This window comes from Rhamphochromis longiceps, linkage group LG11 (assembly GCF_057381845.1).
Source record: "Rhamphochromis longiceps isolate RC_006_pf linkage group LG11, R_longiceps_female_GT1.1, whole genome shotgun sequence".
Lineage (NCBI taxonomy): Eukaryota > Metazoa > Chordata > Actinopteri > Cichliformes > Cichlidae > Rhamphochromis > Rhamphochromis longiceps.
Window position 1 is genome coordinate 10,244,128 of NC_140567.1, and position 26,860 is coordinate 10,270,987.

Sequence of the window (26,860 nt, forward strand, 5' to 3'; positions counted from 1 at the left end):
TTGTTGGTTGTTGGAAATGTAGAGTGTAGTGTACTGTCTATTGCATGCATTTGGTTAACTACAGTCTGAAATACAGTACATAGGTACATAGGGGTGGACGTTTTAATTTAATGGGGTGTAAAATACAATTCTGAAAGTGAACATCTAAATAAAAAAGGCACAATGGATGAGATCTGCAAAGATAAAACAGTAAAACAGCTGCATAATCACTCCGCTGTCATCACGAAAATATGCTCTAATACACTAAATAAGTTTTGAGGAAATATACATAGATTCATTAATATTCATGGCATTTCTTTGTAGTTTCTTTAATATGAAAATCAAAGTTTGCATTCAGTTAAATGAGTTAGATAAATAATACCATACAAAAGAAAGTGAAAACAGAGGCGTGTTTATTGAGAACGTTTTTTATGGTCCATTTCCAGCTTTGCACAGCGCCTTAATGTCCAGCTGCATTTCTCTGTTTAGTTTTATGTGTCTTCATAAAACCATGCATGTCTTCCCCCAGTTGTTCAGAGCTACATCACCCTGGTTTCATGTACAGCATTCACAGTATATGAGATCCAGCACTTTTAGGGCTCTGTGATACCAGCTGGTCTGTAGTTGATGCTGACAGCGGGATCAGGCCTTACAATGCTCAACTGGACTGTAAATACCAAAACAGAAACATAGCCAGAGGGTAATGTATCAGCAAGCAGAAAAAAGGAGGTTTATTCCAAATATGTAACATAGTCATAGAAGCCTGTTGTCCGTGTCTGGCTCCTGGAGAGGTGAAAGTCTTGCACTTCATCCATCTGCTGTCTCTTTTTTGGCCCACACATGTCCAAGCACTCATCCCCTCAGTGGTAGTTGTCAGAAGACGTCTTGCATAGTTTTCAGGCTTGTCATGTGGTTTCCTTGAGGATGCTTGCATGTTGGCCAGAGTTTCTTCTCACAGTGCCAGAGAGGTTTGGAGTTCATGAACTTTTAGAAGGAAAACAACCAACTTATATTATAATTTGGTTTAATTAAATCAGTCAGTGACATCTTTGTAAACTTAAACTTTTTTTACTTGATCTTTTTGCCACCTGAATTTAAATACAGTATTGAGAAAGTTCAGATTTGATTATCAGAAATTTTCTACAGAGTCAAACTGAATTCACAGTGAAGTTTCCACAAATTGTACAACTCATGCTGACTTAAAGTTGTGTTACACTCAGTACTTACTTATGTAGCACATGACTAGGGATGGGTATCGTTTAGGTTTTATCCGATACCGGTGCCAAATCGGTACTTTTGAAACGGTGCCGGTGCTTAAACGGTGCTCGAACCGGTGCTTAAAGAATGGAGAACACAAACTTTGTCCAAAAACCTCTCATGTTCAGCTGTTTTTTTTTGTAAAAAGATAACAATGTTAGCCTTTTCTGCAGCTATGTGGCATATATGGTATCACTCTTGGCTGGAAGCAGTGCTTAAACAATGGAAAAAACACAAACTTTGTCCAAAAACCTCTCATGTTTAACTGTTTCCCACTTTTTCTTTGGTCATTTTAGCCTTTTTGGCCAGGGTGAAGGGAGTGTCTGCCATCAAACAAGAAGACAGCCGTATGTAGCTATGATGATGTTTGCTAGTTTACCTTACATGCATTAATGTAATAACGTGGTTAGCCTACTCAACGTAAATTACACATGAACAACATTAAGCTACTCACGCAGAGAAGAACGGCTGCTGCTGCATCATCATCCTCATCATTTCTGCTACACTGGCAGGGCTAGGGGCCAGGACTCTATTCTTCGGGTTTTTGGGGGATGTTGCTCCGGGTCCGATAACTGGCAACCCACCCGACGTGCACGGTGTGAGGTCTCGCAGCAAGCTATCAAATACGGCGCATTTCTCGGCTTTTAAAAAGAACGCTATGCATCGCCAGCTGTTTAATCGGATTCTTGGTGTTACCTCCTTTGACAGTATCACAATATCACCTTAAAGCACTTGTTGCAGGCTGCTGAGTTTGCATATTTTGCTGTGAAGTACAGCCAGACTTTTGACCGCTTCGCCTTGGGCATTTTTAATCTGTAGCTCTGCTCTAACAGAACGTACGTACCTGGCCCCGCCTACTATCCTCGGAAACGTAAAATGATTGACTAGAAGTGTATCACAGCTCAGGAAAAAAAAGCACCGAAATAAAGCACCGAAATGTGCGCTGCTTTTCAGTCTGGTTACTACCGTTTATGTCACCGGACACCGGTACCCATCCCTACACATGACTTTTAAGATTTGTAATGTTGTCTCAAAGCAACATCACACTGTGTACTACTAGAAATGCCACTTTCACCAAAAACATTTATTAAGATCTGCAAGCATTTGTGCCTTTGGCCTTATGTTTTTGCTACACTTTCGCATGAATACAATAAATACTGTGGAAAAAATCTCGAGCCGTCCCTCATTCTTTATTTTTTGCTAGGAAAATGTGAAATGTATTGAAATGTGCAAATGTACATGGATATACAGTATTTAAGGCAAAAAAAGAGTTTGTATAAGTCTAACAAGCTTGACAAGCTTTACCTGAGCTGCACCTCATCTTTGGAACTTATTACCACTTCACCTTTGTCCACTACAATCTCTGACACAGTTCAAATCCCATCTTTTTCCATCAGAGTATCACTCACAAGCATCTTGTTTTATATTTTTTACAATCTTATTCTTCCTGGATTTGAAATCTCTTTTAATAATGTTCTTGTTAATTTTGTACTGAAAGGTGACCCTGAGTGGTTTGAAAAGCACAAACAAATACAGTTTATTATTATCGTGAATTTTAACATTTAACATGCTAACTAAGGCCTGTAGAGTCTGAAATGAAGCTCTTGGATTTTTTTTCTGCACACACTTACTGATGATCAGACATCCAAGTGCTTGATTTGCAGAACCTGACTGCTAGTTATGCTTTTCCCCACATTTCATCAAATCCATTTTAAGACAATTATGTCTTTTGTTCACATCTTTTTGTTTCAGCAATGCCTACCAGTGTTAACATGAATTTTTATAGAGGTTTCCAGATGATGTACAGGGAGTGCAGAATTATTAGGCAAGTTGTATTTTTGAGGAATAATTTTATTATTGAACAACAACCATGTTCTCAATGAACCCAAAAAACTCATTAATATCAAAGCTGAATGTTTTTGGAAGTAGTTTTTAGTTTGTTTTTAGTTTTAGCTATTTTAGGGGGATATCTGTGTGTGCAGGTGACTATTACTGTGCATAATTATTAGGCAACTTAACAAAAAACAAATATATACCCATTTCAATTATTTATTTTTACCAGTGAAACCAATATAACATCTCCACATTCACAAATATACATTTCTGACATTCAAAAACAAAACAAAAACAAATCAGCGACCAATATAGCCACCTTTCTTTGCAAGGACACTCAAAAGCCTGCCATCCATGGATTCTGTCAGTGTTTTGATCTGTTCACCATCAACATTGCGTGCAGCAGCAACCACAGCCTCCCAGACACTGTTCAGAGAGGTGTACTGTTTTCCCTCCTTGTAAATCTCACATTTGATGATGGACCACAGGTTCTCAATGGGGTTCAGATCAGGTGAACAAGGAGGCCATGTCATTAGTTTTTCTTCTTTTATACCCTTTCTTGCCAGCCACGCTGTGGAGTACTTGGATGCGTGTGATGGAGCATTGTCCTGCATGAAAATCATGTTTTTCTTGAAGGATGCAGACTTCTTCCTGTACCACTGCTTGAAGAAGGTGTCTTCCAGAAACTGGCAGTAGGACTGGGAGTTGAGCTTGACTCCATCCTCAACCCGAAAAGGCCCCACAAGCTCATCTTTGATGATACCAGCCCAAACCAGTACTCCACCTCCACCTTGCTGGCGTCTGAGTCGGACTGGAGCTCTCTGCCCTTTACCAATCCAGCCACGGGCCCATCCATCTGGCCCATCAAGACTCACTCTCATTTCATCAGTCCATAAAACCTTAGAAAAACCAGTCTTGAGATATTTCTTGGCCCAGTCTTGACGTTTCAGCTTGTGTGTCTTGTTCAGTGGTGGTCGTCTTTCAGCCTTTCTTACCTTGGCCATGTCTCTGAGTATTGCACACCTTGTGCTTTTGGGCACTCCAGTGATGTTGCAGCTCTGAAATATGGCCAAACTGGTGGCAAGTGGCATCTTGGCAGCTGCACGCTTGACTTTTCTCAGTTCATGGGCAGTTATTTTGCACCTTGGTTTTTCCACACGCTTCTTGCGACCCTGTTGACTATTTTGAATGAAACGCTTGATTGTTCGATGATCACGCTTCAGAAGCTTTGCAATTTTGAGACTGCTGCATCCCTCTGCAAGATATCTCACTATTTTTGACTTTTCTGAGCCTGTCAAGTCCTTCTTTTGAGCCATTTTGCCAAAGGAAAGGACATTGCCTAATAATTATGCACACCTGATATAGGGTGTTGATGTCATTAGACCACACCCCTTCTCATTACAGAGATGCACATCACCTAATATGCTTAATTGGTAGTAGGCTTTCGAGCCTATACAGCTTGGAGTAAGACAACATGCATGAAGAGGATGATGTGGACAAAATACTCATTTGCCTAATAATTCTGCACTCCCTGCAAAGCACACGTGTGGAATGGACAAGACCAAAGAGCTGTCATGGAAACAATTGTAGAAGCGATTGTGGAAACATTATGCTTTGAAGCTGTTTTTCTGTTAAGGGAACAGGACAACCTCACAGCACTGAAGGGCTAAAGGACGGGGCCATGTACTGTAAAAATCTTAGATGGGAACCTCTTTCTGTTTGCTAGAACAGTGAAGATGAGTCATGGATTGGTCTTACACCATAACAGTAACTCAAAACATACCACCAAGGCAACAACTGGCCTAGCCAGTCCCCAGACCTCCATCCTATTAAACAAAATCTGTGGAGGGAGCTGAAGCTTTGAGTTGCCAAGCAGCAGCCAAGAAACCTAAAGGACTTTGAGGGTTTCTGTGAGGAGTAGTAGGCCAAAATCCTTCCTGAGATCTGTGTAAACCTGGTAACCAACTAAAAGAAATGTCTTACCACTGTGTTTGCCAACAAAGGTTTCTACTTTGGTATCAAATACTTATTTTATTAACTGATATGCAAATCAGTTTATAATTTTATTGTGCTTTTTCTGGATTATTGTTTGATATTCTGTCCATTAAACAGTGAAACTACCATAAAGCCATGAAGCCTGTTCATTTTCCCCACTGTAATGATGACTACTTGAGACAAAAATTGTAAATTTAGATTCATCGGTCCATAAAACCTGTTTCCACCGATTTTCAGTCCAATACTTGTGTAATTTGGCATACCTTAGCCTTTTCCTGTTTCCTCTCCTTCTTGACAGCCATCCTTCCATCGAGACCATTTTGATGAGGATTTGATGAACAGTAGATGGATGAATTGAAGGCCAGATGCATCCTCAGATTTTTTTTTTATTTTTTATTTTTTAAGGACTTCGAGATACTGTTCATCTGCTGTAGATAGTTTTTTAGGCTTGCCAGTTCTTCTGTCCACCACGTCTCCAGTTCCCTCAATTTTTGTTTTTTAGGACACATTGCACACCATCCTGATTATATGTCAGTTTTTAGGTAATAGGTCTATGGGAATTATCTCTTTGGTGCAAAATTGGTGCATATTTTATGGCCACTGAACTGTGTCATCTTGTTTGTTTTTTGTAGATTCAACTAAAGAAATTAGAAAGGGGTAGCTCAAGACTTTTGCACAGTACTGTAAGCACCTAAACAGTGTAAAAGCACCTAGCATCTGCATCATCAGCTGATGATGTGCCCGTTCCCTTTCCCTCTTTCCACTGCGTAGTCACTCTGGTGATATTTGTTCACTATGAGTGCACCATACAGATACTTGTAGAGCACCTCATGTAGCAGTACTGGATTGTGTGAAGGCTCTTAAGCGCTTAACTTGTGTGTAAGAAAGAACGTGATTTGAGAAACACAGCAGGTGTATCTGTCAGACTGTGCAGCAAATACAGTATAATGATGCGGGCATTTAGTAAAAGAGTCCAGGAAACTGTTGCAGGATCAGTAGCAGCACTTCTCAGCTGTCTTAGTACACTTAAGCCAGTGAACTTAATGCTGACAGGGATTTGTTCTTTTTTTTCCTATTTCTTTTTTTTTTTTCTGGACTCAGTTCTTTAATACTTTTAAAATATTAATGCTCAGTTTGATACCGCTTGACAGACTAATGTACATCATTTATATTAGCGTGTGCACCATATTGTAATATTTTTAAACGTTAAAGGCTCTGCAGAGCTGCTACAAATGTGGATCAAGAGTTGGCTTGTGTGTTCAAACGCTACGCTACAGACTGCATCCAACAACACTCTGACTGTAATGGAAAGATTTACAATCCAAAACACTGAGTCAGAATACGCTTGGTTTTTCACAGCTGACATTTTGGCTCATAGTAAAAGAAAAAACTGAAAAATTGCTGTTAACATAAATCATAAGAGTAAGCTAGCTAGCGAGCAAGAGCAACGCAAAGAAAGTAACACTGAAACTAAAGCAGCTGTGCTTCCAACGTATGTTTACTCAAAATGTCTTTACATCATCACCTCAACCTGCTAATTAGTAAAGTACAGTATTCAACTAACTGATGTCATAGTTGCCCTAAATTAACAGCATTATTAATTACTAGAATGTTTTTTCTGTTTCTGTAATGATCAGTATGTGCAAGCTCATTAATCAAAATAATAATTTTAATGCTATAATATAATTATTGTTGTCATCCATGAATATTCAAATTGACTGCTTTACAAAACGGCAGATAGATTAAATAATAAAGCACATTATTATTATTTTTATTAAGATTTCAAATGAAAATCTTTACTTGCAGCTGAATATTATGCTTGATTAATTTCTGACTTCTCAGAGAACTCCAGTATGCCAGCTCAAATGTGGCTATAACAACATGAATTCAGGAATTTTTTTGTTTTAAAAGGTTTTTGACAGGTTTCTAAAATAACATAACATAATACTGTATATAAAGTTTTCTGAAGCTTCTTAACTAAGCGTATTTGCACTAAAAACAGATTATGAAACAGTTCAGGATTATAGCTGAAGCAATATATTGAATAATTTCCATCTACAGCTTTTTTCCTCTACCACTACCTACAGATGCTAGGTGTAAGTTCAAAAGGGCAGCTTTTACTTGAGGGGTTTAGTCTGCGAGCGACTGGTCCAACACAGCTAACAAAATGAGAATGAGTGTCAGAAACAAAGCCAGACACACACAGGCCGATTGACACAATAAAGGGATTACTGGACACTTGACACATTGCTCTAACGCTGTCTGGCAGAGGAAGATGGAAACGGCTTGAATACACTGAGGGGGAGCAATTAAACACAGGTGCAGCTCATTAGGGTGGAGCGCACATTCACAAAGGTAGGAAATGCACCAGAGCTGGAGGTATCTGAAACAACAGACACGGGGAGGTACAAAATCTAACTGGAAATTACAGATATAATCAACAGTGAAAAACATAATTTTGGAGCCCTGGTGGGATATCGCAATCACCAGCCTGCACTGTATCATACACTCAAGGAATACCGTGTTTACCAACCTAATTATTGAGTGTAATCGTGTTCAATTACTTTTCAGGAAGCAATTTTAGCTGCTCTCGATTGGAGAGGCGTCCCCTCTGCGCCACTGTGCATGACTGACCTCCCACATTAATATTTCATCAACATGCTACAGATCTGCCGTGAATTTTATGTTTTTAAAAATAACCCACAGTGCACTGGTGTGTAAACTCGCAAATTGTTAATGAGAATTCAGTTTCCATGCAAATAGAGAAAATATCTCTAATCAGTGCTTTAATTGCTGTGGAATTAAATCCAGCAGTGCTCTCAGGCTGAATGCATCCAAAGAAGGAGGGAATAGCGCTAAATATCAGTTCATCAGATGTTATCGATGCAACAGCAATCTCTGATATCAACAGTCATTTAACTGCAATATAGAAAGGAAGCTTTTACCAATTGAGCAGTAATTAGAGAAACTTAATAGCCATTCACAATGCGTGTGGTACTTTTGGGATTAGCAATAAATGGGGATTTACACCAGCCTGTATCATCCAGTGTGTATAATGCCAGCTAGGGAAAGAAGATGATCCTTTCCTGATACGGTAAAACTGTATCAGTATCACTCTCCTCCTATGGGCATACACACAGTACAGAAGTCTTTAAGAGGTGTATATAAGCCAAAGATAGCCTGGCTTGGAGAAAAAACAAACACAAGTCTGCCTAAAAGTGGACTGCTGCCAGTTAGATCAGATGAAACAACAGCAGCTGTCTCCGAGGTGCTTTATTTGTTCGTAATATCACAGAGAAATGGATCAAGCAAAGCTATAAATCTTTATTTTGTCAAAGTTTCCCAACTCAGGAGAAAACTAAGTTGATCCAAGTTTTCCCCAAGATCCAGGCTCATGAAACCCTGATGAAATTCTTGTGAGGGCCATCACTTTGGCTCGCACATTTATTATTTGGGATCTACTGGTGACTTATAAATTATCCAACACTGCGACGCTACAGTTCTCACCCGTCTGTGTCCTCGCAGGACTTTGCATAGAAAGTTTAAAATTAATACAAAGACTTTTTAATAGAGGTTACAAAAACAGAGCCTGTGCACTGTTGATGGATATTATGCTGCAGTTAGGTTAGGCTCCCCACAGTTTCTCAGACTATAGCCCTTAAACCTGCAGCTGCTCTGATTCTGAAATGCAACAGCAGTGATACATTTTCATGAGCCTGACCTCTGTGAGAAAAGGCCGGAGACTGAATTTCTTATTTGAACCTCAGAGACAGAAAAGGAAAAATCAGGATTGCACTATAGCTGTAACTGATGATGTTTGTGTGTACATTAGACATTATATTAGTGCTGGATGGATACATCCTTACTATACTTGCATTAATGAAACATTTTGTGTGATTAAATGGTGAGTATTTAGTGCGACTGCTGGCGGACTTCTGCCCAGGACCTCAGCAGATTTGCTTCACAAAGATTTGAATTCTTGTTGCTCCTCATTCGCTTCTGCTCAGACTGAAAGGATTTCAAAGTATGTATTCGACATTTTCAGGCATGACTACTGGGAGGATCTGAGACCCTCTCCAGAGTCCCATTAGTGGGTTGACGAGTGTTTACTGTGTGACACCAGAGTAACTCTCGCTGAAGAGTTTTCAGATGTCTCATAGCAGCTCAGCTATTTCAGAGAAACTCCGGCATATCTTGTTGTGCAATAAGTGCAGATTTTGTTGTGCTGTCACAAACTGCTTATATTTATTTGAAAGGATGACAGTTTAACTTTGGTGACAGTAGGATGTAGCCCCACTGGGGAGTCTTCATTTGTGTCATACTCTCCATGTTTATGTTGCTTTGTTGTTATTAATGGATGGCTTCCCCTCACAAAGGTTAATCTGAGTCTGTTAAGACTGAAGGGGACTCAGTGTTTAACCACAAAGTACATCCAAACTGGAATGAAAGGATTAGCTTAACCTCAGGTTAAGCTGTTCTCCAGACCACTACGATGCCGTGTTCAGCGTCCAAACTGTGTATTAATAACAGGGAATTTGTTCAATTCGAATTACAACTATATTTTGACCTAAAACAAGTCCACCATCATGTCATTTAAAATCATGTTATTATATGCGGGCATTCAGAAAATTGGCCTACACAATTTCAGTGTGCTTCTGATGTAAAAACTGTGCTTTTGAAAAAGAATCACCGCATAGTACATAAATGTATCATGCATGAAGTGGTAGAGGTGCATTTAAAATCACAATAACAATCACCTAAAGGTTTTGTAAGGTAAAGATCCTGCAGCTATAAGTGAGCACTTGGTAACAGTGGGAAGAAAAAACTCCCTTTTCACAGGAAGAAACCAACAGCAGAATCAGGCTCAGGGAGGGGCGGGGCCATCTATCAGGACCGGTTGGCGGTAGGGGGTGAGGATAGACAAAAGACGCAGTGTTGAAGTGAGTCAGGGATGAATAATAACTTATGATTAAATGCAGAGCGGTGTGTAAAAGTAAAAGAGAGTGAAAAATAATAAAACTGTGTTTTGTATAAAATGAAAGTAGATTTGATTTGGTGTGTGCAGTTACCACCAGCAGAAGCTGCAGATGCAACAGCGTTTGGGTTCCCAGAGAAGCCCACAGGAATTAAAAGAGTGCAGCCGACTTTAATAAATGTACTGTATTTCACTCATGCAGGGTCTGCCAGGTAATACTGGACCACAGGGGCAACGAGGACCCCCAGGACCAGTTGTAAGTCTGTTTTCTTATTAGTTCCACTGTGATTTTGTGTGAAAAATCCACTTGATCCCTCAGCTTTCAGCCATCTTTGTTCTCCATCTGCACCTTTTTCAGGGAGCACCAGGAGCACCAGGAGCTCCAGGACCAGGTGGGCCAACAGGGCCACAAGGGGATCAAGGAGTTCCTGTGGGTGAAAATGTTTTTTTTGTTTGTTTGTTTTTCGGTTTTGTTTTTTTGTTGTTGTTAAGATTAGTATGATACTGCATTTATCTGAGGACTTTGCAATGAAATATTATGACATGATGCGCTGTGTATGCTAAGAAAACACCTTATTGTCTGACCAGAACCATATTAACCAACCTTCACATAAACCTACCTACACAAAGTTTAGGAAGTGTAAATACACATTTTGTTTTTTCCTCATATTCAGATGTAATTAGTCCTTGAGGAAGTCTTGTTCTCTTCCACTTTATATTTCCCTTTTCCTCCGCTTTTGAGCAGTAATCAAACTAACATCACAACCTCTGCCAAGGAGGTCATGTTTTTGGTACTGTGTGCATATGGGTCATGTTAACATGTTAACAAGAATTCATCTTACATCCACCAAGGTGCTTAAGGTCAACTTAATGATTTACTGGTCGCAAATTGAGAAGCCTCAAAACTTTTATTTTAGCTTTAATATCCGAAGTACAGTAAGTCAGACTTGTTTAGCCCTTTAAAATAATTTGTGCAGGAAACATAATTTTAGATGAGGATGCTGAGGAGATGGTGTGGGGATCCATGCTTTGTGTAATGCTAACAGGAACAGATGATACTGTGGAGTCCTGTGACAGCTAATCTAGTCTTGGGTCAGCTTTGCAGGCCAGCAGCAAGTTTGGCTCAGACAGTAGGGCTATAAATCACTTCCTCTCTCCTCAACATATACCCAAAAACAGTGAGAGATCACATCTGGCGATTCTACGAGATACAGAAGGGGGGGGGGGGCGCAAACACTTTATGAATGTACAAACATGCATCTATTAAATGAATGGAAAAATATTTCCCTTCCTGGCGTTTTATTAAACTTTGAGTTTCAAACTTTATCTCAACCAGAAATTACTGATTCAGTGTCCGTTCTGCCCCCTGCAACCTTTCACCAGTGCTGCAGGAGAATATTTTTCTTCTTAATAAACAAGTTGTTTAAAATAGCAGACAGTTAATTCTGGAGGGAAATTTACCACTTTGCTTCAGAAGTGAGTCCTGGAGTACTCTACCTGTTTGTCTGAGGTAGAACCTGGTACATCTATCCCACTACTCTGACAAATTAGATAAGTGTGTGAGCATAGAGTTTAAAAATGCAGAGAAGAAGGTCATTCTGCACTTTCTACAAATTCTTGCCTCGAGCATCTAATGTGAAACCCAAACTGTTCTGTTAGGGAAGACATGGTGCATCTGGAAATGCTATGCACCATCTGTAAATATAGGGATTTATGAAGCTTTTTAATAGAGACTTAGAACAAAACATATGCATGGAGGTCTTTGGAAGGGAGAAGACTGAGTGAGAATCTAAATATGCTTTACTCCTTGATTGACTTGCATATTTGCCAAATCTCATTCTGGTTGTCAGTAGATGTTGAAACACGTCGTAGCTCTCGCCAACGTCCTGAGTTTGTGGGACTGAGACCAGATACAGTTTCTGGATGTGGTTTCCAGCTAGTCAACCACCTGAGGGGTTGACTAGCTGGCGTTTGCCAGTTATGAAAAGGAAAAAAAAGGAACAAACCTAGTGGCTGTTTTATGAGTCCACATTTGAAGTCTTCGCAAGTGGACTTTCCTTCTCAGATAAAATGGGAAATATTTTGAGTGAAAAAACACCAACTCTGCACTTTGGAAAGACTCTTTGTATACAAGACATGATGGAAAGACACTTTTGATTGAGTCATAAAAGAAATTTGATTTATACCAGAGCTGTACTTCTGTCTTTCTTGTGCTCTTTGGCACCTGATGAGATAGTCGACATTTATGTGCCCAGGAAGATTCAGAACCTCCAAACAGGCACGCAGCGGAGGTCCAGGAAGAGACTTTTATTGTTCAGACCTGCACTCCAATTCAGCCACTGTGTCAAATGTTGGCAAAGCCTTTTTATCATCTGTGGTATAATATGCATATAATATCCCAGGCCAGCATGCACGCATTTTCTCTATCCCTCTCAGCTCAGCTTCCCTCACACACACAAACGCAGCCTGTCAGTTGGTGGTCAAGGACACGTTTTCCCAAGATAAACAAAACTCTATTCAAAAGCTGCAGCAGCATCAAACTTATATTTATTGTATCAGCTCACGGTCCACGCGGCCAGGAAATCTTTGTCTTTTATTTGCCTCTGATATGCAAGCTTGGCAGGTATTTCAGAGTATGCGCGTACCGTGTTCAGATATGCATCTCTGTGCTTTACAGTGTTGACATTGGAGGAAAGCAAGCCCATCCAAGACACAGATGATGCCCTCTGTTTGTGAGCACTCTAACTTTGGAGCTCATGAGTGTTATGGAAAGAAAACAAAGACTCTGGGCTCATTTTGTCATATTTTAGATGTATTTAGTTGTACTAGCTGTTATGTCAGAGATGAAAAGAGATGAAGAGATGGGGCTTGATAAGATGGGGACAGAAAAAGAGATGGCTGTGTGTGAGCATTCAGCCCTGTTGACTGTTTATTCTCCTCATGTGCTTTTATGTTCCAGGGTCCTGCTGGTACCAAAGGCGATAAAGGAGAAAGAGTAAGTCTTTCCACTGTTTTGCAGCTCTTTAGAGCAAATCTTGTTTTACTGGTTTTATTTTGCTGTGGAAATACAGTTATTTTTGCTGAAGTAAAACTTCTAACAATTACTCACTAATACCTCCCGCCCATGTTGTGGAGAAACCGCAGCGTACTGCAGCACGCAGTTACCATTTCCTGTTCGTCTTTTTGCACAAACGTTCACTCTATTCCTCTTGCTCTCCCTCAGCCTCGTTTAAGGCGCACCAAATCAAATCAGTGTTCATGGTCCAAATTTGCAGCAGTGCAGGGTCTGTATTTCTGCTGACACGGGAAAGAGGCCGTCACCGCCGAGGGCTTGAGAGACACGCAACTTGCCAGCTTAAATCGAACCTGTAATTCCTGTTTCTGCTTCGTTTTAAGCAACTATTGGGGACATTTGTACCCTGCTGCAGTTAATTTCAGTACAACGTGACATGAAAGGCTGGGAGAAAACGTGCGAGAGGATTTTTTTTTCTTAGTGTATATTTGGGTGAGGTGGCCCAGTTGTGATGGTAGGAAAGCTCTAGTGAATTGTGTAACTCTTAAACAATACATTTTTAATGCAATGTTATTTTTAATGTGTATTCTTGCTCTTATATAAACAAACACCTGATGCTCATAGTCAGAGAGACAGGGGTTCAGATAATCTGACATTAGGGGGCAAATTTAGTAAGCAGGACAAATTAGCAAAGATGCACTCAGTCGAGTGCAAGGTAGCCAGTTCACTTCAATAATGATCCACATTTTATCGAAAGCAGCACACACTTCAGTAGTACAAAAACAAGCAGACCTGCTCATCGGCGGTGGATGTTTGCACAGCTGTTCTCTGGGTAAATCCGACAGCACAGGTGGAGCATCAGAATAACAGCTGACCAGCACGATATGTGAGAAAAGACAAAGAAATATTGTCAGATTTCCATCATTCGCAAGTACTGCGATTGATGCAGGTATTAATTAAAGTAATATTACATACTCTAAGATAAAGACATTAATCTACACATTTCAGATCTCTATGAGTCCTGTTGAATGCTGCATTTGGTACATAAAAGCTCTGATATTAGCTTAAAAACTACATGAAAGTTACGCTCTATGTGTGTTTGTAATGAGATTTCCCTTCCTGAGTTCTGATCTGTTTCATTAAAATACTTGTTTTTTGAAGACTAGAAATATGGGACCATGCTCATAGCCCTGAGCCATCTACCAGTGGCAATTACACATGAATCCTGCTCGTCCATATAAATGAGACATGCTTCTATTCTCTGTGAAATTTGATGACATTTGTGGTAAATTACAAGCTACAAACCTTTTAAACATTTTCCTCTCTAAATTTTTGCTCGGCAAAACTGACACAGTGCCTCTTAAGTAACTACTGACAGCCACTTTTTAAACAAAATGACAATATGAAAAAAAATATGATAAAGAAGATCATGATAAAAAAAATCTTTCTGAGCAGGTAAAGTCCCGTGTCAATCAACAATGGGACAACATTTCTCTCCCAAAAGACCAACAGCTGGTGTCTTCAGTTACCAGATGTTTATAGGCTGTTGTTAAAAGAAGAGGGGATGCTAAACATGCTGTTGCTGCTATCAAATTGCTAATATTTTTCCTAAAATAGTGAATACTTTTTAACATTTGATATTTTTTCTATTTTTATTGGGAATAATATATGGGTTATGAGAGCCACAAATCATTTTACATGCAATACAACGTCCCAAACGTTTTGTTATTGGCTTTGTAATTTCATCTTTTTTGAGATGTAGTCTGGGTTGTTTTTCACACCTCCTGTGTAGTACTCCTCATGACAAGTTAACTGCTTAAAAAAAAAAAAAGATTAATTTTTAAAATACAAACTATAGAAGCACACTCAACAAAGTTAGCCCAAATAATTAGTGTAATTAAATCTGGATTTATATTTAATCGTCCAGTTTTCACGTACTTGCTATGGTTCTGGCTTTCTGTTTTGTGTCAGTGTGGAGTAAAGGTGGAGTACACTCATTAAACACCCATAAAAAAACACCCGCCCACCACTTTATCAACGTCTGGTCTGGCAGTTTATGTCTGTGTGGTTGTGTAAAGTCAGATCCTACGAGCTCTGTGTTTGTTCTTCCAGGGTGATGTGCAGTCCCAGGCGACTGTGCGAGCTATTGCACGTCAAGTGTGTGAACAGCTCATCCAGAGTGAGTAATCTCGATTTTTTACAGATTAACACGAGCATGCTTCATTACTTCTGATTATTTTTTTTAAATAACAAAACATACATGAATGTCAAAAGTTAAATCTGGGTGTTTTCAAATCATTCAATCTCCACCATCTATTTCAGGCCACTTGTCGCGTTACAACTCCTTCCTGAACCAGATCCCCATGCAGCCAGCGGTGTCAGTCCGAACAGTGCCTGGACCACCAGGAGAGCCGGGTAGGAGAGGCACCCCTGGTCCTCAGGGAGAGCAAGGTCCAGCCGGGAGGCCAGGCTTTCCCGGTACTAACGGCCAGAACGGGCAACCAGGCGAGAGGGGTGAGACATAAAGCTGTGCTCATGGTTAAAATCCGAGTTTGTTGACATTAGACAGCTCATGTCAACAGGCACACATCGGTCATTTTTTCCCCTTATCACTGCTATGGCTGAGGAGTCAACATCCCACATTTAACAGCATCAAAAAGACAGAAACTTGAGTATTTATTAGGCATGTGTTTGTGTGTAATATTTAGCAAGACATAAAGAAAAATACAGTCACAAGCCTTTGAAGTAATTTAACGTCTTTAAGACAGATAATAGGAATATTAGCTGCGAGATACACATGAAATAAAAACTGCAGTGAGAAAAGTAGAGCCCCTAGTGTGAGTTGCACTCTGAGTAAAATAAGTACCAATTTTCTGACTATGAGTACCATCAGATGAACCTGTCTGGTTCTGCTGTGCTCATTATTTCAGCTGTACATTGTCAGTGTCCAGACAGAAACCCGTCATCTCTGTGAATTATACATTACAAATGCTGAATTTTGAAAAGTTGCTTTAAACCCCCAAAAGCTCAACACATTGAGCTTCCATGTTTTTCCATGTCACTAATTATCAGTGAGAAAAAGAAAGGATTCGGGGAGGGGAAAAAAGCAAGAAATTCTCAATCCCGCCTGCTTGTTTGCTGTATTTTGTGGTCTGTGTAGGTTCCAGACAAACTCACAGTCAGCATCAGCGCTCCTGTGAGGTTCAGTCCAGGCCAGAAGACAGTAACTCTAATATCCATGAGGTCATTCCCCTGCCACGAGCCCTCAGAGGAGAAACAGCCTTTATGAGGCTCCATTCTCATCACGAAAACACGCAACCCACACTGAAGAACCACATGCTGAATGAGCCTGCGCACACACACACACCCACACACTCACACGGAGAAGGCTTTGGAAAGCTCAGAGCACTTGAACTTGTGTCAGGAAGTGTCAAGGTTCAGGTCTTTGAGTCTCCCTAATGACATTTATGATCTGTAGCCACTGGTCTACTACAAACACACTAATTTACTGTTTTATAGAACTGAAACCAGAGTAAGCATCCATTCTAAGATGTATGGCTTTCTTATGAACAGATGGTGAGCGCAGGGCTACCAGAATCAGGCTCAACATTAGAATATTTTCAGTAAAATTGACAGACAGTGAGACAATGGAGTTGCAATCATCAAGTTACAGTCATAATGAAGCCACCGTAGTAGAAAACGCATTTTTATTTGAGGTAATGTCAAATGTTTTCCAGCCTCGTGGTGCTTACTTCCTTTTTATTGATGCGATTGATTAAGGCGGTCGTAAAAGCAGCACGGCAGAAAATCTGCACATTAGTTTTATGTGGTTCTTTAATATTAGAGTGTACAAAAATATTCCATTAGGTCATTCGAACAGCTGCGCAGAGCAGACGTTGGGTTTATCATACATTTTATTGGGCTGATCACAGAGGCATAATTCATTTAGCAAATTTTCTATGAAAATATTCATATAATACAACGTTGGAAGAGCAAGTATTGGACAATTACTCAGAAGCTTAACTACTGATAGAGACAGTAAATGTAAGACCTACTCATCCGAACAAACAAACAAAAGTAAGAGGTTGTGCCATATTATACATTGTTTGGTAATAGTGTTCAAACTTAACACTTGTGAAGGTGCAATGAACTCATGTTACAGTCTGTAGACACCTTTAGGTTTGGGACATTTTGGAAGGACGACTACAACAAATGAATGCTTGAAACTACAGTTAGGCTAATAATTTGCATTTTTGTATTTTTGGCTCCACCGTGGTGGATTCTAAGCCAAACAACCAAGATGGGAATTATTATTTGGAATGTTTTTTTATACACTGTACCTCATTTTTAGACAATCTAAAGTAATTGGACAGCTGAGTGAGGAGCGGATTCATGGCCTGGAGAGGCCCGTTCCTTTGTTATTTCATGAAAAATTGAGCAGACATATATGACATTAATTCACTGTTGAATTTGTATTTGATATTGTAAGTAAGGCTCAAAGAGATTGGCCATCATTAGACTTCAAAAACAAATGAACCTGTTTGAACATCAATAATCTGGTTCATTTGCCAAAAGGCATGAAGACAATTAAAATGCAGATAAAGTGCATTAAAAACTCATAAAAATGTTTTTATTTGGCATTTTTAATCAGGAATAAATAAAAAATATGGATCTTAAATATAACAGACAAATAAATAATAATATTAATAATAAATTAAATAACTCAGATGCAGTTGAAGTCTTTCAGATGTTCAGCTTTGATTCAGCAGGCTGAACAAAAAGATTGCATAAAAATGAGATGAGCTAAATCATTTTTTAAACACAATCCCTTCGTTTCAGCGGCTCAGAAGTAATTGGACAAATTAAATAACTGTAAATAAAATGTTTGTTTCTAATACTTGGGTGAAAACCCTTTGCTGGCAATAACAGCCTGAAGTCTTGAACTCATGGACATCACCAGATGCCGGGTTTCCTCCTCGATGCTCTGCCAGGCCTTTACTACAGTGGCTTTCAGTTGCTGTTTGTTTGTGAGCCTTTCTGTCCGAAGTTTAGTCTTCAGCAAGTGAAATGCATACTCAACTGGCTTAAGACAGTATGTATCTGAACACCTGTGCCACATTATCAGTAAACACGGGTTTCCAAGTACCACTGGCAGCCGTGCACGTTCAAGCCATCACACTGCCTCTGCCATGTTGTACAGATGATGTGGTATGCTTTGGATCATGAGCTGTTCCACACCTTCAACATACTTTTTTCTTTCCATCATTCTGGTGGAGGCTGATCTTGGTTTCATCTGTACAACAATATTTTTCCACAACTCTGCCAGCTTTTTTTTTTTTTAAGTCCAATCTACCCTTTTTTTTTGCTGAGATTTATGAGTGACTTACACCTTGCAGTGAACCCTCTGTATTTACTTTCATGCAGTCTTCTCTTTATGGTAGACTTGGATATCGATACTCCTACCTCCTGTAGAGTGTTGTTCGCTTGGTTGGCTGTTGTGAAGGGGTTTCTCTTAAACATGAAAAAGATTCTGCGAACATCCACCACTCTTATCTTCCATGGACGTCTAGGTCTCTTTGCTTGCTCAGTTCACCAGAACTTTCTTTCCTTCTCGGGATGTACCAAACTGTAAATTTTGCCATTCGTACTATTGTGGCAATTTCTCTGATGTTTTTTTTTCTATTTTCGCAGCTCATTTTTTTACCTGCATGGAGACCTCCTTTGACTGCATGTTGTCTGTTCACAGCAAAATCTTCCAAATGCAAGCACCACACCTCCAATCAACTCCAGGCCTTTCATCTGCCTAACTGATGACATAACAAAGGAATTGCCCACACCTGCCCATGAAAGAGGCTTTGAGTCAATTACTTTTAGTCCCTTTACAAAGAGGTTGGAACTTGTTAAGGAGCTGAAATTCCTAAACCCTTCATCCAATTTGAACGTGGATACCCTCAAATAAAAGCTGAGAGTCCAAACATTATGTCCCTGTCCATTATATAATTGTAATTGTAATATGTTACAGCAAACCGGTAAAAAAGTATTAGGATGTTTACCTGCCCTTTGAGAAACATGTTGGTTCACCATCAGGTTCACCATTTACTCCACCTGTGCCTTCCCTCCTGCATATAAAGCTTATAAACCCTTAATCTGTGCAGACACCCAAGAGGACAGATGTAAGATGTGAATTTATGTTTAAATGTGCATCTCTTTGTTGGTTTCCAGGTCTGCCAGGAGAGAAGGGAGAAAGGGGGACTCCAGGGGTTGGGACTCAGGGGCCTCGAGGACCACCCGGATCTCCTGGTAAGAGACGAGCCCGGGAATACTCAACACTCTCTCTCCAGCGTTCTCCAAGCTACACATCAAGGCGCTGTAGCTGCTTCTAAATCTGATCATTTGGCATCTTTCTGCTCCTGAACATTTCTTATTGGTGTTTTCAGCTGGAGCTACCGTATGGGAGATATTCACTGTGTTTCCACTGAATAAACCACAGCGGCTTCAAATATTGAAACAATGGAATTAAATGGCACAGAGACTTAATCTGCTTTGGATTTACTTTACTCTCTGTTGAATCGCTGTCTGAGGAAAGCAAGCAGGCATTTTGGACCATGAATATAATTCTCTGTATTGATTTCCCGGTACGCTTTGTGGAATTTGAGGCTCGTGTTATGAAAATATGTCAGTGCTGGGATTTTCTGTTTACTGCGATCAATACTTCTAGAACAAGCTGACAAAACTTTGCTGTGATCAGATAACTAAAAAAAAAGGAAGCCCAAACTTCAGATTTTGAAAAAGGAAGTCTCTTCTAAGATGAGGGTGCTGAGGGGAGGTGTGGGGACGGGGGGGCTCAGTCCATTGTACTTTTCTGAAATATTTGTGGGATGATAATTTTAGCCCCTGGCAAAAGAAACTCCCATCCAAATATTGATTTCATATTTCTGCTGACTGCTGAAGTGAGTCCTGGTGGGGCAGTTTCTCCTGTGAAAACAGAAAACAGATGCCTCTGGCTCAGCGTGAGCGAAGAACTGTGTTATTCCTGCTCCTGCCCTCATGACATTCACCATCACCTTTCTTATCCACAAGTGACAAACAAACACTTGCTGCCTTCAGATCATGTTTTTCCAGCTAATAGAGGAGACAGGATTTAAAAGCCATTGAAGAGGTGATGGTACAGTGACAGGTTGTACACAGGCTGCCATTGTTAATTGTGTGGTTTTCCCTTTATTCCTTCACACCCAGCATCATCTGCTGAGAATCGTTTTACTAAATGTCAAACAAACACTTGGATTTTGGGAGTTTTTGTTGTTTTTTTAACCAGAACACTTTCCTTAATCTTAAGGTTTGCCAGGTGAAGGACGGACAGGTAGCCAGGGCCCACCTGGTCGACCTGGTAACCCAGGGACACCGGGGAGGCCCGGGAATCCAGGGACCACAGGACCAGCTGGTCAGCCTGGATACTGTGATGCAAACTCCTGTTTGGGATACAACGTGGGAGGTAAATATCATTCAACTTCATGCATTGGTACCATTTTAAATAAAGGGTGTAGGATTTGGCAGAGGTACATAAAACCTGACCAATATTGGATTTTTAGGACTGATACCAATATTTGTCAATTTAAAAAGCCAACATATCGGCCAAATGTTTTGGTTTTTTCAGACACACAAAACATATGTAGTTGAGTTCTTACTAAGGTAACATGAGATTGCAGTTGTATCACAGTTATAAACAGAATGAAAGATGCATGTTGCTACCGTGATGTCACACATTTATTTCTTAGTTACAAAAAAGCAGACGTGATGAGGAGGGATAGATCTGACCGCACACTCACTGGCTACTGATGTGTGATTGACAGATAATCCTCAATATTGAATCATAGTATGACCAAGATTTACAAAGCAGACTTCACATTTTATTCAACATCAGCAAAGAACCTATAAAATCATCAGGAAAGAAGTCATGTCAGAAAGACGTTTTCCTGCAGACTTCAAAAGGAGCGGAAGTAATCCCAATATCCAACATCTTGTTACTCATGATTTGTTTTTCAGCTAAATTCTGGTGAAAATCGTAAATACAAAAATGCTTAACTGATATATTTAGTAATTGTCAGTTAGGCTGATTTTCTTTGAAAATATGATGAATGCAATTAACAAAGTATAACTTAAAATTATGACTCACGATTGCAGTTACATTGGCAATACTGGTTCCCACGTGGAAGTAGTAGTACATACAGGTTTCTACAGGGAGTGTTACTATGCTGTACTTGTTTTTAAGGCTATTTTAAAGAGGTGTAAAAAAGTAATTCATAATTCCCAAAATAATTGTTATTGCACAAATGAAAAATGTCACTTTGATGAACCTCAATTTACATTCAGTATTCCTGTTTTCAGTGTAATCATTAGCTGTCGTAACCTGTCAGCTGTTTTAAAGCAGCAAATTCAGTCCCCATCATTGAGATGCCACTCTCAGATATTTAATGACTGGTTGGAACAAAGCTGCATTACAAAAACAGAGAACGAGGTGATCCACATATTTGTGTGTGCTTTGCTTTTCTGTAATAACTCTTTATCAAATCAAGGCAATGAAAAAGAAAGAGAGGTGCAGGAAACAAAAGCATCGGTGCAGTTGCCCTAATTTTCCCCCAGTATGGAAAAGCTAAAATTCCACATTAGATTTTAGGTTCAAATTATCAGCAAGAATCCAACTACAATGTTGTCTTATCCACACAAAAGGATCAACTGATTTCTCTTTAGGTTTAGTTATGTGTTTTTAATAGCTTCATATGGGGGGCATAACAGAGCAGAACGTGTGCTGCAGACAAATGAATACAAAAGCACATTCATAAAAAGTGTGCACAGTAGGTGAGGAGCTGCCACCAGGAATCGAAATAACATCTTGACTGGAATATTTTTGTGACCAGAGTCAAAACATGAAATATCCAGACCTTACCAAAACATTCTTCACTGCTGTTTATCCAGACTTGCCCTGATTTGTCCTTCTGTATTCGAGCGATATTACTTTTATTCTGAGCAATTTGGTTTATTTTTATGTTTGCTAACTTGCTGCTCTAAGCAGCTTAAACAAAACCAGGCCTGTTTGGTCTTTATACGCCCTTATAAAGCATATTTTATATGTGTAAAACACTCAAATATTGTTTTCACAGTGACAGCTGTTTCTGGCACAGTTATTGTTCTTGTAAAAGTGTTCGGAGAATTTGAGAGCTACCCGACTTTTATGGCTGTTCCACTGTGAAGTTTATACATTCATGTCCACACCGATGGATTAAGACGTTAGAAGGCCAAAGCTATTCATCTGTATTTAGATCAAATAAAATATGCAGTTGCACACACGTCTTTGACGACATTGAATATTCATACCGATGAGGCCATTGCAGGGCTTTATAGGGTCTTGGGCCATCTCAGCTTGGACGTTACACGTCTAACAGACTCTGACAAGTTGCCCTGATGATGTATCATCGTCTAAAAGTAGCTGATAGATGAGACATTACTTCATCCATCAAACCAGATTTATTTTATAGTGATGGATTCCAGTCTGAATGGTGTCTTTTTGTACTTTATGACTTGCGAGAATCCTCAGTGCTAGTCCCAAATGTGCACAGATTAAACACAGCCTCCCTGACCACTTAAAATAAGTTTTTTGTTTTTTTTTTTAAAGCAAATAAAATGCGGCCTCAAACTGTGTCTTTGTGACAAGTAGAATTTATTCCTACATTTGTATTTGTCAACCTGAATAGTGTAGTTAACATATCATGGCTCAGTTAGTGCATTACACAAGGATCAGTGTCACGGCTTCAAGATGATATATGAGGTTTTTAACCATCAAATGTCAGCCATTACCAATCTAAATATATGGAAAAAGTATAAAATATTACATCAAAGGATATATGTAAATTATTAACTTTAGTTTGGCCTAATTGATCTTATCCCAAACAAGGGTGATTAAAGTCCTTTTCCCACATTCCTAAGTTGTTAAAATCTTGTAAAATACACTATTTGGATAAAAGTACCGGGCCACCTTCACGTTACGCCTACAGGAGCTGCTCGGCCATGTAAACTCACAGTGCACACTTTCTGTGCTGATGTTAATTCAAAGGGAGGTTTTTCAAAGTCTCCAAAGATATTGAGTCAGCAGAGCGTCTGAGACTTTTACACACTGGCATTTGATGACCTCACTGTGTGACTTTACGTGATCTGTAACTATGTGGCTGAGTTGCTATGATTGATAAACCCTTGCAATTTGCAATAATCGCACTTGAAGCTGATGGGAAGAAACTTACTGCAGCACAGTTCCACGCTCAAATCCAGTGAGCTCTTCAGAACGACCCAAGCTTTCACGAATGTTTGTAAAGGAAGATTGCATGGTTAGGTTCTTGATTTCCTACACCTTTGGCAAGTCATTAAGAGGTGTGGCCCAATACTTTTTTGCCTACAACTAAACCAAAAGCTGCTTAGCTAAACATTAAGATGGTACAAAAGGCAGTCCAGCTGTCTTCAAACATACACACTTCACTGGGGTGCTGTTTGCCAAAATAATCTGGTGCATAGCCTTTAGAAAATGCACATTGGTTTATGGGCCCTTTAAGATGGTGAAAGACAGGATGTTGTTACTTTTAGACAGAGCAATGTGAAGTGTTTCACACTATATGTTATGCTCAAGATCAGTTTAAACTGTTTGTTTATATTGATCTTGTAAGAAAAATATGTTTTATGTAGATATAAATGGTGATGCATCAGAAAAACTGGCACAAGCTTCATAGGTCTCATTCCTTTAGAGCTATTTTTTCTGAATTTGCCTGAATGTACATTTTTGAATGTGTTGTATTTAACTGCAACAGATGTCTTCCTAAGATCTCAGTCAGGGTGACTCATAAGGCGTGTTTTCCTTGTCATCTGTTTTCCGTGTTAGAAATCTTTATTTGCACTTTCTAACATCCAGAAAGGTAAAATAAAGATCTGACACATTTTCTAAACATTCTCCAAACACTTTATAAAAATGTCACAGTGTTTATTTGAACTAATTTCTCAGTTTGTGCTTTTTGTTTCTCCTAAGAAGAAACATAGATTACAACACTAATATTTTTTCCACCTCAAAAGCCACATCGAAGCAGCTGAGGAAGCACAGTCGGTGTCGTTTATGAGGTTTAACTCTTTTGGTTCACTGGGTTTTCTTTCTGATATGAAGTAACATCTTCTCTCTGGTTCTTTTTTTCCTTCTCTCTCCTCCCTCTTCTCTCCTCCCTGCATCTCTCGTTCTGAAGTTCAACAGGATTATAGGAATGACTACTGAGGAGCATTCTTGAACCATGCTCCTCTCCTCCACCTGTGCTCACCTCCTCCTGCGTCCTCTTTTAAAAAGAAAAGACTAAATACTGAAGAAACTCCTGTTATTCCCTAAAGGCTGCCATATTTCCTGGGATGGATAAGTCCTGACACTTTTGAAACTGCAGTCCCTGCAGCAGCGATTATCACATTTTTCTTCTCTGGAGACCTTTTGTTTTGTTTTTTTAGCTATTTCTAAGATTTTTTTTTCTTTAGGGTTTTTTTAAAGGCACATCAGTTTAAAAGCAAGCTGGTTTTCTCATTTTAGAAATCGTTACGCCGTCGTTCGGTGCAGGTTTGTACACAACCACACCAGATTTTCAGACTTCATGCACCCGTGAGTAAAGTATTTTGATAAGAACTGCTTCATTAAACTAGTTATTTTCCCGTGTCGAAGGAAAAATACGAGCAATTTGACTCACTTTTCCACAAAAAACAGCCCCCGCTCGTCGTCAACAGGACCACCTGTCGACAGATACTCGTGTATGCAAAGCTTTGCTGCCGCAGCCTTTGCTTCACCCTGCTTTAAACTCAGATCTCATAAAAGCTAATCTCATCTTTCAAAAGCCAGACAAATCAGCTAAATAGTGATGGATTGCTTTGATGTTGACTGGCTGCTTTCATTACTGAACATCCCAGCTATTAGTGCATCTCAGTTTCTGCAAGATGGACAGAAAATCTCAGTTTTTACGCCTGATATAATGTGATCATTTTCATTCCTGGAAAAATAATCACATCTGGGCGATACTGGGGCAGAGATTAGAGCCGTCTTCAGTTCCATTAAACTACTTCCTTATTAACCCAATCTTTTGGACTCTGTCCCGGGTCCTGAATCTGCTTCTGCAGAGAAGTCATTTCACCATCAAAGAAGTAAGAATTGTTGACTGGTTGAAATGATTTTAACTTGCTGTGAAGCTATTTCTGAATCTGTGCATGCCTCACTTTCCCACTGTGCTTCTTTTATACCGTACTCTTGTGTTGGCCTTAACCTCGCTCCACGCTCTCCTGTAGTACTGGCTTTGTGTTTGCTGTGCTGATGCAGAAACACTCTTCACTGATCCTAAATATTCCCACCACCCCAGTTCAAGCTTTGCCTCATGGCGCCTACCAGCCCTACAGTCCTCCCTACAATCAGCCACACCACCCTGCTGCAGAGGCCTACAACAACCGAGGAGGGGGTGAGGAGGAGGAGGAGCAGGACCCCTATTATCGTGGTTATCCCCCTCAGTACTACCCTCAACAGCCTTCTCAGCTGGCACACATCAACTACGGTTACCACTTCAGCCCCACCTACTCCGAAGACGTGGAGCTGAGGTCACCGGGCATCGCCGGGAGGTTTTTGCGGGATGTCGACGTAATGGAGGAGAGCGAGGATGGAGGACTTTAGATGAAAGACGAATTAAAGTCCTCAAGATAAAGATGTTCCCACAAAACGCAAAGAGCTGAGACATGCATATAAAACACCTGAAACTGTGGCGAGAACTTCCGTCCCTTCCCTCCCGTGTCCCCGGTGGGATCCCCCAGCCCCACCCCCATCAGGTGAAACATTGTAAATAGCTCTGTGGACTCTTGTACCATATCTCTGTAAAAGGGAGGTCCGAAAAGTGCCTGATCTATGTTTAGCAACGCCCATTTGATAATGTCAAGGTAAGACTTGTTCCTTCCCATCTCACAGCCGATTTAGCAACTTTTGTGTGGAGCTGCATGGAAGTGGAACCCGCGCCTCTTGTTTTGGTTGTAACTAACTGGGTTGTTTTAGTTCAGCTGGTAACATTTGCGCAGGCTGCTTTTTTATAATGATGAATCATGTTTCCTCTGGTTGTCTTTGTTTTTGTACCAACTGTTGAAAAGTGGTGTTCTTAGTGGACATGAAACCCAGACCAATCAAACTCCTTTCCCTGAACACTTAGAAGCACACTTAAAAAAAGATAATTTCTTTTTAATTTGAACATTGGCGCTTGTTACTGTTCTGGATTTTATTTTATTTCGGGGGGCTTTTGTGAATTTAAAGAACATTGTTATGTTCATTATGTTCCCTTTTATTTCTTATGCAAATTTGGGCCTGCTCACTGTGGAAGCTGTTTGCTCACTGGCTGAACTCTGACCTCTTTCTGGAATAAGACCTGAAGTCAGTTATTATTACAAAAAAAAAAAAAAAGAAGAAGAAAATCCTCTCGCCTCTCTGTGAAATCAATAAGAACCCCTCTTGCACTGCAGTCAGAAAAACAAGCAGCAGACGTGTTGCTACGAGCTGGTCCCGGTCTGGATTTTAACTGTCAACCGTGAATAGCTTTAATAAGGAATGTGTCTCGCTACCGCACCCTTTGGTACAATATGGACTTATTTATTTTCTATTTTGTTTGCTTTTATAACCAATAAATCTGTAATGAGACTACAAGAATTGGCTTAGGTCATTTGTTTAACAGCGCAAAAGGGTCAAAAACCCAGAGTTTACAACACTTTTGTAAAAACAA

At 39.9% G+C, this 26,860-nt stretch overlaps 1 protein-coding gene across 5 annotated transcripts in view; it reads left to right on the forward strand.

Annotated features, from left to right (window-relative positions):
- Window positions 1-26,854, forward strand: part of col14a1a (collagen, type XIV, alpha 1a) — a 165,764-nt gene extending 138,910 nt beyond the window's left edge. For 4 of the 5 annotated variants that reach the window (XM_085422276.1, XM_085422275.1, XM_085422274.1 and 1 more), the window contains 8 exons: window positions 10,242-10,295; window positions 10,398-10,469; window positions 12,999-13,034; window positions 15,165-15,231; window positions 15,375-15,566; window positions 19,275-19,352; window positions 20,389-20,544; window positions 25,469-26,854. In XM_085422276.1, the coding sequence (XP_085278402.1) occupies window positions 10,242-10,295; window positions 10,398-10,469; window positions 12,999-13,034; window positions 15,165-15,231; window positions 15,375-15,566; window positions 19,275-19,352; window positions 20,389-20,544; window positions 25,469-25,773 (960 nt within the window). In that variant the 3' untranslated portion in view covers window positions 25,774-26,854. Of the gene's footprint in view, window positions 1-10,241; window positions 10,296-10,397; window positions 10,470-12,998; window positions 13,035-15,164; window positions 15,232-15,374; window positions 15,567-19,274; window positions 19,353-20,388; window positions 20,545-24,325; window positions 25,417-25,468 lie in introns of those variants that run through there. The other variant, XM_085422277.1, reaches the window with a different exon arrangement.
- The last annotated feature ends 6 nt before the right edge of the window (window positions 26,855-26,860 follow it).